The 17,623-nt window shown below is 36.8% G+C and overlaps 1 protein-coding gene across 2 annotated transcripts in view; it reads left to right on the forward strand.

Annotated features, from left to right (window-relative positions):
- PRKAA2 (protein kinase AMP-activated catalytic subunit alpha 2) overlaps positions 1–17,623 on the forward strand; it is a 66,954-nt gene continuing 49,331 nt past the window's right edge. The window contains exons 1-2 of one of the 2 annotated variants that reach the window (XM_066376392.1): positions 136–224; positions 17,138–17,212. In XM_066376392.1, the coding sequence (XP_066232489.1) occupies positions 17,194–17,212 (19 nt within the window). In that variant the 5' untranslated portion in view covers positions 136–224; positions 17,138–17,193. Of the gene's footprint in view, positions 225–17,137; positions 17,213–17,623 lie in introns of both variants that reach the window. The other variant, XM_066376391.1, reaches the window with a different exon arrangement.

Genomic DNA, 17,623 nt, shown 5'->3' on the forward strand with positions numbered 1-17,623 from the left:
GCCCGCGCGCGCCCCCGGGCGTCCCCGCGCCGCCCCCACCGCCGCGGCCCGCTGCACTGTGGGTAGGCGGCGGCCGCACTAAGCAGCCCGTACCGGCGGCCGCGGCGGAGCGAGGCTGCGCGTGCCGAAGATGGCTGAGAAGCAGAAGCATGACGGGCGGGTGAAAATCGGCCACTACGTGCTGGGCGACACGCTGGGCGTCGGTACCTTCGGCAAAGTGAAGAGTTGAGTACGCGTCCGAGGCTGCCGCGCCCGCTGTCCGCCTCGCGGGAGCGCGGGCGAAGCTGCGGGAGCCCCGGAGCCGCGGACAGCGGCCGGCCTGGCGGCAGGTGGAGCCGCTCCGGGCCCCGCGGAGCTTGGGGGTCCGGGATGGGCGGCGGGCCCCGCCCGGCGGCTGCAGCAGGGCAGGAGCCGGGCAGGGGCCGGGCGAAGAGGGGCGCGGGCGAGGGCGCGTGCGGAGGCACAGGCGTCGCGGGGTCCAGGACAGAGCCCCGCCGCCAGCCCGGTGTTCGGGAGCCGGGCGCTCCTCCCTGCCGGACCTCAGTGCGCTGCTCTCCGGAACGCGGAGACCGCACCGTTCGTCAGGTGCCCTCCGGCTCTGAGACCGTATGGATAGGGTTGGGAGGAACACCACTTACGGTTGATTTCGAGTTCCCATTCCGTGCCAGGTGCCCTGTGGTAGGTGTTTTACAGGTGATTTCATTGAATCCTTACAGCAACTGTCTGCAGGTGTTATCTTCACCTCGAAGGTGATAAAACGGGGCCCCTAGAGTTTTAGGACCTTGCCCAAGGTCACACAGACATTGGCAGAACCAGGATGAAAAGTAAAATGTCTTCCAGTTCTGGCCAGGCTGGAGGGCCATCCCTGCCATCCGGACTTGTTCGTGCGGGGCGACTCGGGTGGGGCTGCCGATGGAGGGATGGGTAGGGGCTGGGAGGTAAGGAGATCTTCCTGCTAGGCGTGTGGAAGGATGGAGTAGGTCAGGGATTAATGAGAACGGCGGAGACTGCAGTGTGGTTGGCGGGTATAAACTGGTTCTGGGAAGGCTTCTGGAATGGGGAAGAAGAAAGGCTCCTGGGGGTCGTACCTTGGAGGATGTGGGGTTGAAGAGGCCAGAACTGCTAAAGCGGATTGTGCTGAGTTCTGTTTTTGTTGATGACGGAATTCCATTATGGATGTAGAAAAACAGGCTGCTTTAGACTTTTTTTTTTTTTTTTTACTACTTCTTACTAGTTAAGTATTAAACTTTCCGTTTTTGTTGTTGTTAGCAGAGAGTCACATGGGACTTAATTTATTGGTCCTCTCTCCAGAACTCGAGCCAGTTTATTAAAAATACTGACAGCTGCAAATAGAGAGTTATAAGTAAAACGATGGCTTTTTTCTCTCTTGTAGAAATATTGGATAGGCAATTTGGGTATTTTATTCTGAGGTCTCTATTTCCTTTTAAATTCCTATTTTAAACTGAAGTCTGTTAAATATAAGAAATTCGTACATTTTTGTGGCAAAGGTCAGCTCTTATCCCACATGTCTGGTACCCCTTCGTTTGTTCAGAAAACACGTATTGAGCGCCTGCAGTGTGCTAGCCAGGGTTGTGGGCAGTAGGTGCACAGCAAGGAACAAAACCAGATTAACATCCATTCTTTTGTGGAATTCATACTGTAGTAAGGTCTGACAAACAATAATATGTATGAGAAAAATGCATCAGGGAAGGGATGGGTAGAAAGTTTTTTGAGGTTGGCAGTTTTCAATAAAGTATCAGGCAAGATGTCACAGACAAGGTGGTGTTTGTGTAGAGACCTAAACAGTTTGTAAAATTCTTTGAAGTCCCATGAGTGCTGTGAAGTTCTAGGTTATTTTTGAAAGACCTCATAAACAGGGTGGATAGTTAGGAGAATGTATTTAGAATGAATGTAGGAAGATCCAGGAATTGGGTTAATGCTTGAAATGTTGTCATTAAATACTGTTATTGAAGACTATTGTGTTTTGACATTATGCAGGTCCTCAAGCAAATGGTGCCTTTGCTCTCTGGACAAGTACAGGGTATATAACTTACCTTATGTCATTCCAAATTGTGTTGAAATTTTTGTTTATTAAAAAAAAAATTCAACTGTAATGGGAATGTAGACCAAAACACCTATCTAATCAATTGACTTATTGTCTAATCCAAACTTTTTAAAAAATTGATTTTGGCAAGAGAGGTTGGAGGGGTAGGGAGAGAAAAAGAGAAACAAGCAGTGCATTGGTTGATTCTTGTATGTGCCCTGGCTGAGGATGGAGCCCAGGATGATGCTCTAACCAACTGAGTTACCCCGCTAAGTCAATTGGCCCATTGTCAAAGCACAACTTAAATCCCTTCTGTATACACTAGTCTTGAGCTGCTTCCAAGGCACTGGCTCCTTAAAATATAAATCTACAGAAGGTATTTTGATTTATGAGAAATCCTCTACCTGGAGGACCCTGGTCCAATGAGCAGCCATTGGGAGGAATGTTCCTAATACTTTGTTAGAACCTCTCTAAAGTTAGATTGTGGTTTTCCAGTCCAAGGTTAGAATTAGTACAATTGTTTGTTTAATACAAATTATAGAAGATGCTGCAATCTAAAGTTACATTTAATTCTTCAAGGGTTGAGAAACAAAGCACATGCATTTTTAAAAATAGTTTTATTGAGGTATATTTTGCATATCAAAATTCACTTATTCAGTGATTTTTAGTAACTTTACTAAGTGGTGCAGCTTTCACCATAGGTCAATTTTAGAAGGTTTTCATCACCACAGAAGGATCCCTCATGCTTATGTACAGTTAGTTAATTCTCATTCCTAATGTCAGTCCCAGAAAACCACTAAACTATTTTGTATCTGTATAAATTTGTCTTCTCTGGACACTTCTTATAAATGGGATCATTCAATATGGAGTATCTCATGTCTGGCTTTTTAAACAATGTTTTTGAGGTTCATGCATGACATAGCATGTATCAGTAGTTCCTTTTTATTGCTGAATTATTTTCCCCATGTGTAAGCCTGTCACATTCTGTCAATTTATTCACCAGTTGAAAACATTGTTTTCGGTTATTACAAATAATGCCACCACAAACATTTGCATGCAAGTCATTGTGTGGACACATGTTTTATTTATCTTGCGTATATACAGTAACTAGGATAGAATGACTGGGTCATATCATAGTTTTTATTTTATTTTTTAAAGATTTTATTTATTCATTTTAGAGGGGAGAGAGAGAGAGAGAGAGAGAGAGAGAGAGAGAGAGAGAGAAAGAAGGGTGGAGGGGCGCAGGAAACATCAACTTCTATATGTGCCTTAACCAGGCAAGCCCAGGGTATCAAATCGGCGACCTCAGCATTTCAGGTGGACAGACACTTTATCCACTGTAGCACCACAGGTCAGACCATATCATAGTTTTATGTTTAGCTTTTTGAGATATTGCAAACTGTTTTCCAACATGGTCATACTATTTCATAGTGTACCAACAATATATGAGGGTTCTCATTTTGCCACATCCTCGTCAACATTTACTGCTGTCAACCTTACAGGTATTCTAAGGGGTGTGAAATGGTATCTCATTGTGACTTTAATTTACATTTCCCCAGTGACTATTGGTGTTGAACATCTTTTCATGTACTTATTAGCTATCTATATATCTTCTTGGGTGAGATGTCTGTTCCTATCTTTTGGTTATTTTTGATTGGTTTGTTTGCCATCTCATAAGTTGTTATAAGAATACTTTATAAATTCTGGGTACAAATTCCTTACTGGATACATTTTAGAAATATTTTTTCCCAGTCTATTGTTTGACTTTTTATTTTCTTAATGGTATCTTTTGAAATATAAAAGTTTTTAATTTACTTCAGGTCTAATTTATTGGTTTTTGTTTTCTTTTATGGACCATACTTTTGGTATTATATCTGAGAAATCTTTGCTTTAGATCTCAAGGATTTTTTCTCGTGTTGTCTTCTAAATGTTTTATTGTTTTAGCTCTTACATTTATATCTATGACCCATTCTGAGTTGATTTTTGAGCATTAAGTTAAAGAAGGGTTCAAGGTCAATTTTTTGAGTATGGTTATCCAAGTGTCCCAGCACATTTTGTTGGAAACACAGAAAACACATGCATTTTTTATTTGTATAGATTTAGACTTTGTACGGTTAATTTATATTAAATTAATAGTAGATTATTTAGTTTTATATGGTTATAAAAACATGGAAATGGAGGAGTGAGGAATATCTTACATGCCTTCTCAACTGGTATGCTAATTATAGATTTTGAAAATGGCAGTTTTCATTTATTAGCACTGGCTTAGGGTGTTTTTTTTTTAACCATATGGAAATTCTTTTCTGTTTGTTGATAAAGTTTTATTTAAAATTTTTTAAATAGAATTTTTACTTCATTCTGTTTTAAGATTACTTATGGAAACAGATTATGCAGGCTAATAGAGTTTAAAAGTAAAACTTTTATTTACTTAAGTAGTTTCTCTATATTTGTTGTTTCAGTTGTTACTCTTCCTAATGTAGGGCGGAATTGCTGTTTGCAAGCTCTTGTAATTAGACTTGTTCAGTTTTTACCTAAATTAAATTAGTAAAGTGATAGAAATTCTAGGAGAATAGATCTGTTGTTTGTGTTGTACAAAAAATGGCTGAAGAAAAATATATTTGCAATGTAATGTTAATTATTTATTTTAAAAGAAGCCTGCATTTTTAAGATGGGGACTGATAAATTTGGTTTTTGATATTATTACTATAATGATATCAAGGGATACTTTGTAAGCACATTAAGCTTCTTTCTGGCCAGCAAAGTCTCATCGAGGAATTATCTTCTCGTTACTTGAATGCCCCATTGAATTGGCTTTCAAGAATTTAAATAAATGTTTTGCTAATTCTCTACTTATTTTTGAGGTAAGTGGAAAGATTAGTGAATAGAATTTTAATTGAAATTAAATTTTTCCATTGATATGAGAGAGAACCAGAGGGACAGTGGTAAAGGGGAAAGGTGGAAGGAGACAGAGGTGGGGGGAGTATCAACTCATTGTTCCTCTTAGTTGTTTCATTTAGTTGTGCTCTCATTGGTTGCTTCTCGTGTGTGTCCTGACTGGGGTCGAACCTGCAACCTTGGTGTGCCCAGAAGACACTCTATTCGTGGAGCCACCTGGCCAGGGCCTTTCTTTGAAATTTTTAGACAAACAGCGTTACCTTTTTGGACATATTAATAAATGTCCCAAACGATATTATATTGATTTTTGGACAACTACTTGGCCACTTGGTGGACTTGAGAGTTGTGCCTGTAGTATTTTGAGCCCTTGCTGGAATTGTGTTTGACTCCCATGTAGTGTCAAGGCGCAGCACAGGACATTTAGCCTCTTTGGGCCTTGTTTTCTTCTAAAAGAGAATGCTGTAATGTATAATCAATCTGTCAGGGCCTTTACAATGTGATAATTAAATTATTTTCAAAAGTTATTGATTGATTTAAAAAATTTTTAAGGCTTTATTCATTTTAGAGAGGGGAGAGGGAGGGAGGGAGAGAGAGAGAGAGAGAGAAGGGGAGGAGGAGACGGAAGCATTAACTTCCATACATGCCTTGACCAGGTGAGTCCAGGGTTTCGAACTGGCAACCTCAGCGTTTCAGGTCTCCACTTTATTGCACCACCACAGATCAGGCCTATTTATCAATTTTAGAGTGGGAGGGGGAGAGAGAAACATTGATTTGTTGTTCCACTTAATTATGCATTTATTGGTTGATTCTTTTCTCTACCCTGACTGAGGATTGAACTTGCAACCTTGGCGTATGGGGATGATGCTCTTACCAACTGAGTGACCTGGCCAGGGTATCATTAAACTCATTTTTTTTTTTTTTTTTTTTTTGGTGTGATAGAGACAGAGAGAGGGACAGATAGAGACAGACAGGAAGGGAGAGAAATGAGAAGCATCAATTCTTCGTTTTGGCATCCTAGTTGTTCATTGATTGCTTTCTCATACAGCAGAGTGAGTAACCCCTTGCTCAAGCCAGCAACCTTGGGCTCAAGCCAGCAACCGTGGGGTCATGTCTATGATCCCAAGCTCAAGCTGGTGACCCCATGCTCAGGCTGGTGAGCCCACGCTCAAGCTGGTGACCTCTGGGATTTGAACCTGGGTCTTCCGCAACCTAGTTCAACACTGTCTACTGCACCACCGCCTGGTCAGGTCAAACTGATTTTTAAAAAAATAAATATAAAAAATGAATGTGTTTAGTTTTTCTTTTCAGTTTAATGACAATTTGAATTACTGAAAACCAGAGCTGAAATGTAGATGTAATGTAGAATAAAAGAAATACCTGTAACACTTGGGTGATAAAAGTTACAGCCTGATTTTTACTATATTCTAAGTACTATATATGGACTTGGTTTTATTTATTTGCGAGAGTAATCCTGAGTTTGGTATTATCTCCATTTTACAAACGAAGAAATTGAGGATCAGATATGTTAAGTAAGTTGCCCCAGGTCACAGTGCTAGTAAATGGCAGAATTGACAGTCAAATTCAGATTCTCTGACTCCAAAGTTTGTGCTTTATGGAATGTAATGTCAAGATGCATAGTATATTATCTGGTGAGTTTCAAACCTACAGGATATAATTTTACATGTTAGATATTTAGCAGGGATTGAGAAAATAAGATTTAAATATTTTTATTTTGGTTCATGTTTAGAGAGAATAAAAGATTTTTGAAACTTCATATGTATGCTTAAAATTTATATTTTTATATTCCCAAATTTAATTCTTATACCTCAGTCCATTCCATTTCTTATGAATGTGCTGAATTCTAATAATTTTAACCCAAATTTGTTAGAAATACTGGGTATTTCAAGTGTTTTTCTTATTATGGAAGTAACCTTGCCCCAGCCAGGTAGCTCAATTGGTTGAGCATCGTCTCAAAACATGAAGGTTGTGAACTCACTCCCTGGTCAGGGCACATATAAGAATCAACCAATGAATGTATTAATAAGTGGAACAACAAATCGATCAATCTCTCTGTCTCACTCTTCCTCAATCTCTAAAATAAATAAATAACTTATTTTCAAAAGTAACCTTGACTAAGATTACCAGTAACCTTTAGTAGCCATACTAAAGAGAACTTGCAGAAATGATTTAATGACCTAGAGAGAACATTGATTTCAGAAGGCATTAATTAGCCCTGGATTTTAATTCCATTGCATTACTAGTTATATGACTTTGGGAAAACCATTAAACTTCTCTGAGCTTGTTTTCTCCTTTGTAAATAGCAATAAACAACACTTGGCCTACCTACCTTCTAGAATTTTTATGAGGATTAAATGACTTGAGGTACATAAAATGGCTTTTAAAAAGGTAAATTGTCAAATGGCTCCTGTGAATAAATTCCACACCCTGTGTGAGGTGTTCATTGTTTGCTTGGTTAGAAATGCCTTCATTTCTAAAATCAACCTTGACAGAACTGGAATAATCTGCCCCTACTTTTTGGTTGCCTGACTTGAGGAAAATTTAAAATAACCAGTTTATTTGTGCTATATAATACTTAATTATTAATGTTTATATTAAAATACAGTGTACATTTTGGGTAAGTCATGTAACTTGTTCTTTCAGATATGGAAAATGAGTAAGAATGAAATGGAAATAATGGTGAACATTCATATAAATTACTGGCTGAACTGACTTTAGTTTTGAAATAGTTCCAAATAATGAAGCTATATTTCTTCTCAAATACTAGAAGATTAGTGTTTGAATCAAAATCAAATCATTCATATCCTTTAAACAATGAGGTAAATGATGTGCTATTTAGGTTTTTATTTTTTTGCTGTCATTTTTTAAAAATTAATTTTAATGGGGTGACATTGATAAATCAGGGTACATATGTTCAGAGAAAACATCTCTAGGTTATTTTGACATTTGATTATGCTGCATTCCCGTCACCCAAAGTCCAATTGTCTTCTGTCACCTTCTAACTGGTTTTCTTTGTGCCCCTCCCTTCCCCCAACCCCCTCCCTGTCCTCCCCCCATCCTTTAACCCCCACACTCTTGTCCGTGTCTCTGAGTCTCATTTTTATGTTTCACCTATGTATGAAATCATATAGTTCTTAGTTTTTTCTGATTTACCTATTTCGCTCAGTATAATGTTATCAAGGTCTATCCATGTTGTTGTAAATGATCCGATGTCATCATTTCTTATGGCTGAGTGTCATATATTATTTATATTGCTTAAATATAGGTAGTTTTGTCCTTCTGAATGGATTTTGTTCATAGGAAGCAATGTTATAAATGTAGATAGATTCAGAGTAAGTCCACAAAGGCAACATGAAATACAGTGTAGGTCAGTGTTTTCCAGTCGCCTGTATGCAGACCAATGTCAGTAGGACCAGGGCAGTTGAAAAACACTGGCATAGAGAACATTGGATTTGGAGGACCTGGTGTGAAACTTTTGCTGTGTTGTAAGTCAGCTGTGTGGCCTTAAGCCAAAATCACTTATCTATAGAAAAGAAAATAATACTGTATGTTCCCTTACACTGTTCTGAGAAGTACATGAGAAAATGTAGAAGATACTCAACAATCCTTAACTCTGATGTACTTTTATGTACCTAGGATCTGTTATATACTTAAACTCAATCTGGGCTTAGCTCTGAGAATAATCTGTGGTCTGGTTCTGAGAACAGAAATTTATTTGGTGAGGGGGAAGAAGAGTTTACTTGTTTTTCCCAGGTCGTCTTTTATATTTTATTCAAATATGTACAGAAAACTCTAATTCTCTAGATGCCGCTCACTCATCACCCTCTCCTATACATCGCTTGCAATGCATGTGTGTAGGAGAGGCTCTAACGTGCGGGCCTCAGATCCCCTGTTAGCACTCTCAGCACTCGGCAAGGAGGGAGGCAGAAATGGGGAAAGGGCGGACGATGTGAGCAGCAGCTGGCAGTTTCACTGTAGGGATCATTTTTAAGGCCGTGTCTCAAAGTAGAACAGAAAGAATGAAGTTCATTTTGAAAACTACAGGAAATACAGAACTAAAAATGCCGTTCTACAAACTTTGTCCTAAGACATCTATGTAAATTAGAAAAGATTCTTTGTAGTTTGGTCATATACTGAGGTAATTACCTCATTTCCTTGGACTTTCTCCTTTTCCGTGCTGACACAGCACTGCTTTATCTAGTGTTATTTTTGGTTTTTTTTTTCTGTGAAAACAACAAAATATTCACTTATCTTGTTGTCCATGTTAGGTTTCCTTAAAGCATTTGGTACTGCTGTTGGTATTATTGCTTTGTAATGGTAATACTGTTCCATTTATTTTTCTGGGATTCCTGTGGTTTTCTTGATGATAGAAAAATACTTTGTAGAGAAAGTAGTTAATTTTTTAAAGGCAAGCAGATAATTTAATTTGATTTAGCAGAGGATCTAATCTCAAATCCTTTAAGAGCTAATGAGTAAGTAGGTGGTACAAGACTTCTAAAATACTGAATGTATTATAAAAATGAGAGCAAATTTCCCTTGTATATATTTATTAGATGCAAATATAAGAGAAAGCACCTTGAATTTGGTTAAGTGATTGAAATGCATATGCAAAGCAATGTGTTTATTTTGAAATGTTAGGAACCATTTTATTTTTAGTGTGGTGTTATTAAGGAAAGAATTTCAGGCAGCTCTTATCTCTGCTAATAATAGAAACCTTCACCCCTTTAAGGGAACAGTATTTTTGCTTAAGTGGTGTCTTATATTTAACAATCTTTGTCTCTAATACATTTTACTGTACTTCTTTTGGTGATGCCTTTGTTTTTAAAGTGCTAGTAATTATTTATATGCCCTTAGATTTTTAAAACAACCTTTTATATAGTTGAAGATTATCAGATCTTGCTATAATGTGTCTTATTTTGAATGCCAATGTATCATTTATTGAAATATACTGCTCACAAAAATTAGGGAATATTTCAAAATGAATATGAAGCAATAAAAAAAGCATTTGATATGTCATTTTCTACTCAATCATGATAAATGAGTTTGCATCTCATTTGCATAATCAAACAACTTTGACTTGTTTGCTTTTCTGATGTTATTATTTAATAAAAAATCAAATGCTTTTTTATTGCTTCATATTAATTTTGAAATATCCCCTAATTTTTATGAGCAGTATACTTTTTAAAATCTTTTTTCTACATACTATTAGAAACACCATGAGTAATATGTTCTCGTTTAACATCTCTGCATTTGTAGCCTGACCGGGCGGTGGTGCAGTGGATAGAGTGTTGGACTGGGATGCGAGGACCCAGGTTCGAGACCCCAAGGTTGCCAGCTGGAGCGCAGGCTCATCTGGTTTGAGCAAAGCTCAAAAGTTTGGACCCAAGGTCGCTGGCTTGAGCAAGGAGTTACTCGGTCTGCTGTAGCCCCACAGTCAAGGCACATATGAGAAAGCAATCAATGAACAACTAAGGTGTCTCAGTGAAAAACTAATGATTGATGCTTCTCATCTCTCTCTGTTCCTGTCTGTCTATCCCTCTCTCTGTGACTCTCACTCCGTCTCTGTAAAAAAAAACACAACAATCTCTGCATTTTAAATTACAAATTAATTATAAGATAGTTGTCTAGCTAATGGAAAATAATGGAATAAAATATTTTAAATATACTATACCATTTTTCAAAATTCTTACTTTACTTGATAAATACCATAAGTATTAATTTTATTTTCTTTCTTAATATGCTTGAGTATAACTTGGTATTATATTGTATTCTATAATTGACTTCAGTTCTCCCTGACTCAGTTAATGAAATTTATGTGTGTGTAAACTATTTATTTTTTATAGTCATATTGGATTTTAAGCAAATTTTTTACAAGTGTTTAAAGTGTGTTAATGATATGACAAATGATGATTTATTAATTTAAAACTATTGGAACTATTCATCACAGAATTTACTTAAGTGATTCTTGCCTGACAATTGAATTCTAAGTCAAATATGAAATGATGGATCCACCGTTTCTCAGATTTACACCGGGCCCCTTTAGTGCTCTACTAATTCAGTTAGATAGTATAGCAGTTATACTATAAACTTTATTTCAGCAAGAAGTTAGACTGTGTATTATAATAGCTTTCTGGATGCGATGAAGAAATGTGTTCTGTATAAGTACCGCGCGCTGATTGCGCCACTGGAGCTCCAAGAAATGTGTTCTGAATGGCTCATTGCTGCTGAACAGCTGTTCCCAAAGAAGTTAGGTGTCATCCTGCAGAGACATCTCAGGCATTGACTATTTAAAAAGTGTAGTAAGATTTCCTATTTGGGGTGGCACAAAGCTAGATGAGATAATTAATAGACAAATCACAGAATCAGAATTTAAATTTATACCAGCTGTTTGGATTGCTAGGTCAAAACCAAGAAGGTGAAATTTAATAGGGACAAGTATCCAATCTAGCTCTTAAGGTAAAACAAAAACAAAAAGGAGGTGCATAAAAGAGGAGAACAGTTGATAGAGGTTCTTAAGACGTTGAAGTTTTAGCTGGCCACAAGCTTACAAAGTATATATTATGAATACTTAAATGTAGAAATTTCTCATAGTTCTGCTGTATTTAGGATTAAATTCTGAATATTGAGTTTTGTGTTTGGCACTACAATTTGGAAGAAAATTACTCATTTCACTCAAAGAATTACCATTATTATTAGGGTAGCACAAAAAGTATGCCATGTGAGATATGGCAAAGGAAACAAAGTTTTTTTTCATACTATGAGATGTATTTTAAATGTGATAGCTTTTAAATGGCAAAAGTACCGTCACCTGGAAAAAGAGTCACCATATTCAATAATGCTTTGAAGGATAGAACTGTGACTATTGGGTGAATATTTTAAAGAGACACATTATAATCCAGAAAAACAAGGTTCTTTCCATTACGAAGACTGTCTAGAAGTGATTTAGCGTTTTACCACAAATTAATTAGATTCTGTCATTGACATATTTACTTAGATACTGTATGGTAATCTTTCAAGGTTGTTACCACAAAATTACCTAGTTTGAATGGAAGTTTGGTATAGATAATCTATTAAGTCCTTTTTAGCCTTAACAATTCTATTATTGTGTATACATTTTTTTTTTCTAATGTGATTGACTTTCATACCTGGCTATGACTTCAAACTTGTATCAAATCAGCCTTAGTCAAGAACAGTGATAAAATCTGGAGAAAATTTAAAAGTTTGTTTGAAGGCAGCCAGGGCTTGAGCAGTCAATATCCCTGTCAGAAGAAAAATGAGTGAACATGACATTTTATTTGGCTTTTGAGTCATTTGCTGATTTGAAATAATAGTAAATGTGGCTAAAAGGGAGAAAAACTAAGCAGAGTTTAAGTCCTGGAGACTTAAAACAAAGGTTACAGCTTATCAAGGAGGGAGAGTACATGGTAAACATTTGGGGTTTTTGTTGCAGTTCCCTGAAGACTAAACTTCTTCCTAGAATCAGCTTAATCCTAGGCTTATTAAGATGATCTGCTTCTTATATTTATCCTCCGGAGCCTCGACATTTTTTCACACACAATGTTCAACATTGTAGACAAAGCCAAGACAATGAAAACAAACTCATAGGTGATTCAGATATTAAAGTTTTCAGACATGGAGTTTAAAATAACTTGTATTAATATGTTTAAGATGGAGAAGTTTAGCAGAGAAGTGAACTCTCTAAAAAAATAAAGGAAATCCTGTAAGAGAGAAAACAATAGAAAGTGTAGGAGATATATAGGAATGCAGTAAGATGTCAATGTATATATTATTGGAACCTATAGAAAAAAGTAAATTGCAGTTTCTCCTGACATCTACCAAGATAAATGTGATTTATTTGTTTGTTTCTGTTACCAAACACCAGTATATATTGTGAAAATGATCTGTGATTGATGAAGTACATCTGGACTGGGAGGATTATGAAGAGACATGTTACCAAGGGACTAAATTACTTCTACATTGTTTTACTGCCATAAAATTTTAGGCAAACAGACTTCTAGCTTTCCTTATGATGTCTTTTCTAACTGAATGCACTGCTGGTAAAGGGCTTAGAAGCTTCATGAATGGGCTGTTATATGATGTGGTTATTCTTTGAAATTTATGAATACTGGAGTACATTGTATTCATGCATGTGGGTTTCAGCCCCCATAACCTAGTCTGCCCTGTGTAATGAGGGGTCTGGGAAGCAGCAACTGGGTATTTTAAGGAATCCTAATGAAGATATATTTGATTCTACTACATTGATATGCTGTGTTTACATTCCTAAATTGTTCTAAAAAGCTAAGTAAAATTAGTGTTAGATTACTACCTATTATGTCCTATTAATGTGAATGTCGTTTTTAAGCCAAGACATTGATGATCATACAGAGGAGGTACTACCCAATTCCAGAAAGAGAGGCGAGGCTGAGTGGGGCAGAGACAATATTTAAAGAGATGATAGCAAGACATTTTCCAAAACTGATTACATACATCAAGCCACAGATTCAGAAGCTCTATGAATTTCAAACAGAGTAAATATAAGAAAACCGTTCCTAACCACATCTTTGAAAAACTGCTCAAAACCAGTCCTGTTTGCTTGAGATACATGAGTGGACTGCATCTATCTCTGCAGAGATGGGAGAAAATATTAAGAGAAAGTCTTATGGTAGCCAAAGAATGAAAGACGTATATTGCTTTCAGAGGCACAATAATCTGACTTTCTTAACAGAACAATGAAAGTAAGGAAATGGTGTAATGGTATCTGTCTTTAGAGAGGTGAAAGAAATGAATAGCCAAACTATAATTTTGTACCCAACAAAAATATCTTTTAAAAATGAAGGCAAAATACATTTTTAGGTATACATAAATTGAGAGTATAGTCATCCCTCGCCATATCGCAGTTCTCTTTTCACGGTCTCACTGTATCGCGGATTTTTAAATTGTATATATCTAATTTTGTATCGTGGAGTTTTTGTTGTATCACAGGATTTTGTGGTATATAGGTATTTTTATATATTTATTATTTTAATTATTTTTGCAGTAAAATAAGCATTTTCTAGCCTAAAAATGTTGAAAACTATAAAAAGAGTGTGGGAAAGGTTAATAACAATGTGAGAAAGGTTTATAAGAGTGTGAGGAGGGTTTATAAAGCCTTAAAATATATATAAATAATACAATAAATATAAAGTCACTACTTCGTAGATTTTTTGCCTATCACGGGGGGTTCTGGAAGCTAACCCCTGCGATAGACGAGGAACCACTGTATTTGTCACCAGCAGACCCACAGTAAGGGGAACATCAAAGAGGATTCTTCAGACAGAAAGATATTGACTATACTACAAAATAATAGTCTTGTGATGTTTAAAATGTAAGTAGAAATACAAAAGAAAAAGTGGGAGAGGAAACAAAGTGTGCTGAAGTCCTTGCATTGCCTAGGAAATGGTAAAAATATTAGTGTATATTAAATTCTCTTATGTCAGGGCTGTATATTGTAATCTGTATTGTAACCACTAAAACGAAGACATAAAAACCTTACAGATAAGAAACAGCTTATTTCTCATTTTGTTTTGGAGAGAACTCTAAAGTCATTTTACAGTTCTTTAAAGAAAAATTACATGGAACATAAAACTGTGTTGATTAAATATACTCAGGGACAGTTTATGGAGATGGAAAGGGAGATGTTTGAAGACAGAAAAATAGTTTGAAGAAGGAGACAAAGCATGTAGAACAAGATATAAACACAGAAAGAAAATAGACACAGAAGGACCACAGTTGCAAAGACATAGGGAAAAAAAAAAAGACATAGAGAGGGGATGATTTAAGAAGCTTTGGGAGTGTTTCTGGCAGATTCAACTGTTCATCTGAGTGAGGATATCTGTGAACATTTTTTCAAATCTTTTATTTTTGATCAAGTGCTAATGGTTTCTCTAGCGATTTTAAATAATGACTCTATACTGGAAAACTTTTTCTGACTCTAAATGATTTGTCTTATATGATTATGTAAAAGTAAGCTGATTCCTCTCTGGGATTCTTGATTGACTTAGCTTTAAAGAAAAAATTTAAAATTATTTAAAACAAGTACAAACATAGGTTTTAAAAATAAAGCAGAATGCAGCATATCATATAATCAGTTCTCCAAGAAGTTAGATGTAGAGAAAATCTGCTAAAAAGATCTTATCTTCAGGCCTTTACCAGTTTATTTAAAATAGCCCATTTTCCCACCTCCTCACCCGTGACACATACTGTTTTATTTTTTGCCATTATGTCACCATTATATGTTTGTTTACTGTTTATATTCTGTACCAGAAGTCAAGTTTCATTTATACTTGTATTTTCAGCATTTGGAGCAATGCCTAGGACACAGCAGACACTCAGAAAATATTTGTTGAATGAGTAAATGAATGAACAAGTACACAGATAAAGAGTAAAAACAACTAGGAGAAAAAAGGTCAAGGATGTATGAGTTCTTTCAATAAAAATGACCTCAGTGGTAGAGCGTCAGCCCGGCATGTGGAAGTCCCAGGTTTGATTACTGGTCAGGGCACACAGGAGAAGCAACCATCTGCTCCACCCTTCCCCCCTCTTTCCTCTCTATCTCTCTCTTCCCCTCCCGTAGCGAAGGTTCCATTGGAGCAAAGCTGGCCCCTGGCGCTGAGGACGCTCCATGTCTGCTCATGTCCTCTGCCTCAGGCACTAGAATGGCTCTGGCTGCAAGGGAGCAACTCTCCAGATGGGCAGAGCATCGCCCCCTGGTGGGCATGCTGGGTGCACATGCGGGAATCGGACTGCCTCCCTGCTTCTAACTTCTGGAAAATACCAAAAAAAAAAAAAAAAAAAAAAAAAAAAAAAAAAAAAAAAATCGTGTGCCTGTTACATATTATGGGACTGTTTCCATCTGTGTTTTATTTTCTTGACATTTGGCAGCTCTTGATGAATAACTTTAGTACTGTATATCTGATGCAGTGCAAAGGCCATATTCTCTGCCAGCCTGCGTTTTAACTGAGCACAGCAATTCTCCTTACTTGATTACTCTCATCCATTGTCCTTCCTCTCCTAGCCTGTCACTGTTAGACCCCATCCCTTCATTATGCTCGAATTTCCCAACTCAGCTACTAGAGATAAAAGGATAAATATGCAAGTAAGCGTTCCCAATGTGTTATAAACAAGTAGTGTGAGTTTTGAGCTTGGGCTTTGGAGGCAAATATACTACCTTGCCAATCACTGATCTCTGATTCCTGGTTTCCTCATTATGAACTGGCAGTAATAATATTTACCTCATAAGAGTTCTGGTAGTACTTATTTAATCAGTGCCAGATCAAAAGGAATAAAGTTGTTTGCTTCCTGTTCAGAACTATTCTTTCAAGAAATTTAAAATTTAAAGGACTTCCAGGGAAAGGAAATTCGAAGAAAAGTGATGAGACAGTTCTATTTTCACCACAGGCGAAGAAGAAAGGAGCCTTGTGTAATTTTGGCAGGAGACTGGCGATGGTAGGGGTTAGAACATGTGTGCGTCAGCTGACTCCTGACTCTTGAGTGAGGGCTCTTGATATAAATGAGTAAGGGTGACTGACACCTGACAAGGCCCTACTTGCTGACACATGGTGTCCCTTGGCTTGTCATCAGCTTGGTGTGGGTATAATGTTGTCCAAACATTCTTCAACTTTTTTTACTGAATTGTATACCACATATTCAAAAAGTTACAATCTAAGTGACTTTCTACATAAATCCTCAATAAGTTTTCTCAAACTCCACATACTCATATAAGCACACTGATAACAAAAAAAAGACCACTATCTCACAAGTCAGCCTTGTGTCTCATTTTAGCTACTGTTTCTTCCTCCATCCACTAATCACAGCTTAGTTTAACTTATTTTTTAAACTTTATACAAACAGAATCATATTTGTGTCTGGCTTTGACTTGAGTTTATGTATGTGAGATTTATCCACATCATTGTAATTTGTTCCTTTTCATTGCTGTATCTCTTTCATTCATAATATATCATTCCATAGTTGATGGGCATTTGGGTAGTTTTTAATTTTTGATTATTATGCATAAAGCTGCTTTTAACATTCTTGTACTTGTATTTTCTCCACTTATATTACTATTTTAGATAAACATACGTATTTAAAATATATATAAATATTATTTTAGAAATACTGTTTTTTTCCTACTTTACATTTCAGATTTTTTGTCATGACTGGGGCTACTTTCTGAATCATCTACCATAATCTTCAGAGTAATGTGTGTGACTATAACAGGTATGCACCAATAGAACATTGGAGCCTTGGCTTTTTTCATTTGTCTTGTAGAATTATACTTACGAGCTTCACAATGCACTGCTTTTTGAAAGTGATCTTTAAAAGGCTATTTAGTATGATGATATTCTACATTTGTAAGTATGGAATCATTTTCCACTAATATATCATCACATTCTTGATAAAATCTTTATCTCAGCTAAGGATGGATACATGTTTGGGTAGATGTATCTTTCATACGTAATCATTTGTCATTCACAACGATTTAGTTTAGAAAGTGTCTTCTTAATATGAAAGGTTTATGAGAACTTGAATATGACAAGAATGTCTATCAGAAGTGTAACTTTTGGGTAAAACAATCAAGTTATATTTCGAATGGGCAGTATACTTTGAGAAGAGGATTTTGTCGTATTC

Source organism: Saccopteryx leptura, chromosome 3 (genome assembly GCF_036850995.1).
Source record: "Saccopteryx leptura isolate mSacLep1 chromosome 3, mSacLep1_pri_phased_curated, whole genome shotgun sequence".
NCBI lineage: Eukaryota > Metazoa > Chordata > Mammalia > Chiroptera > Emballonuridae > Saccopteryx > Saccopteryx leptura.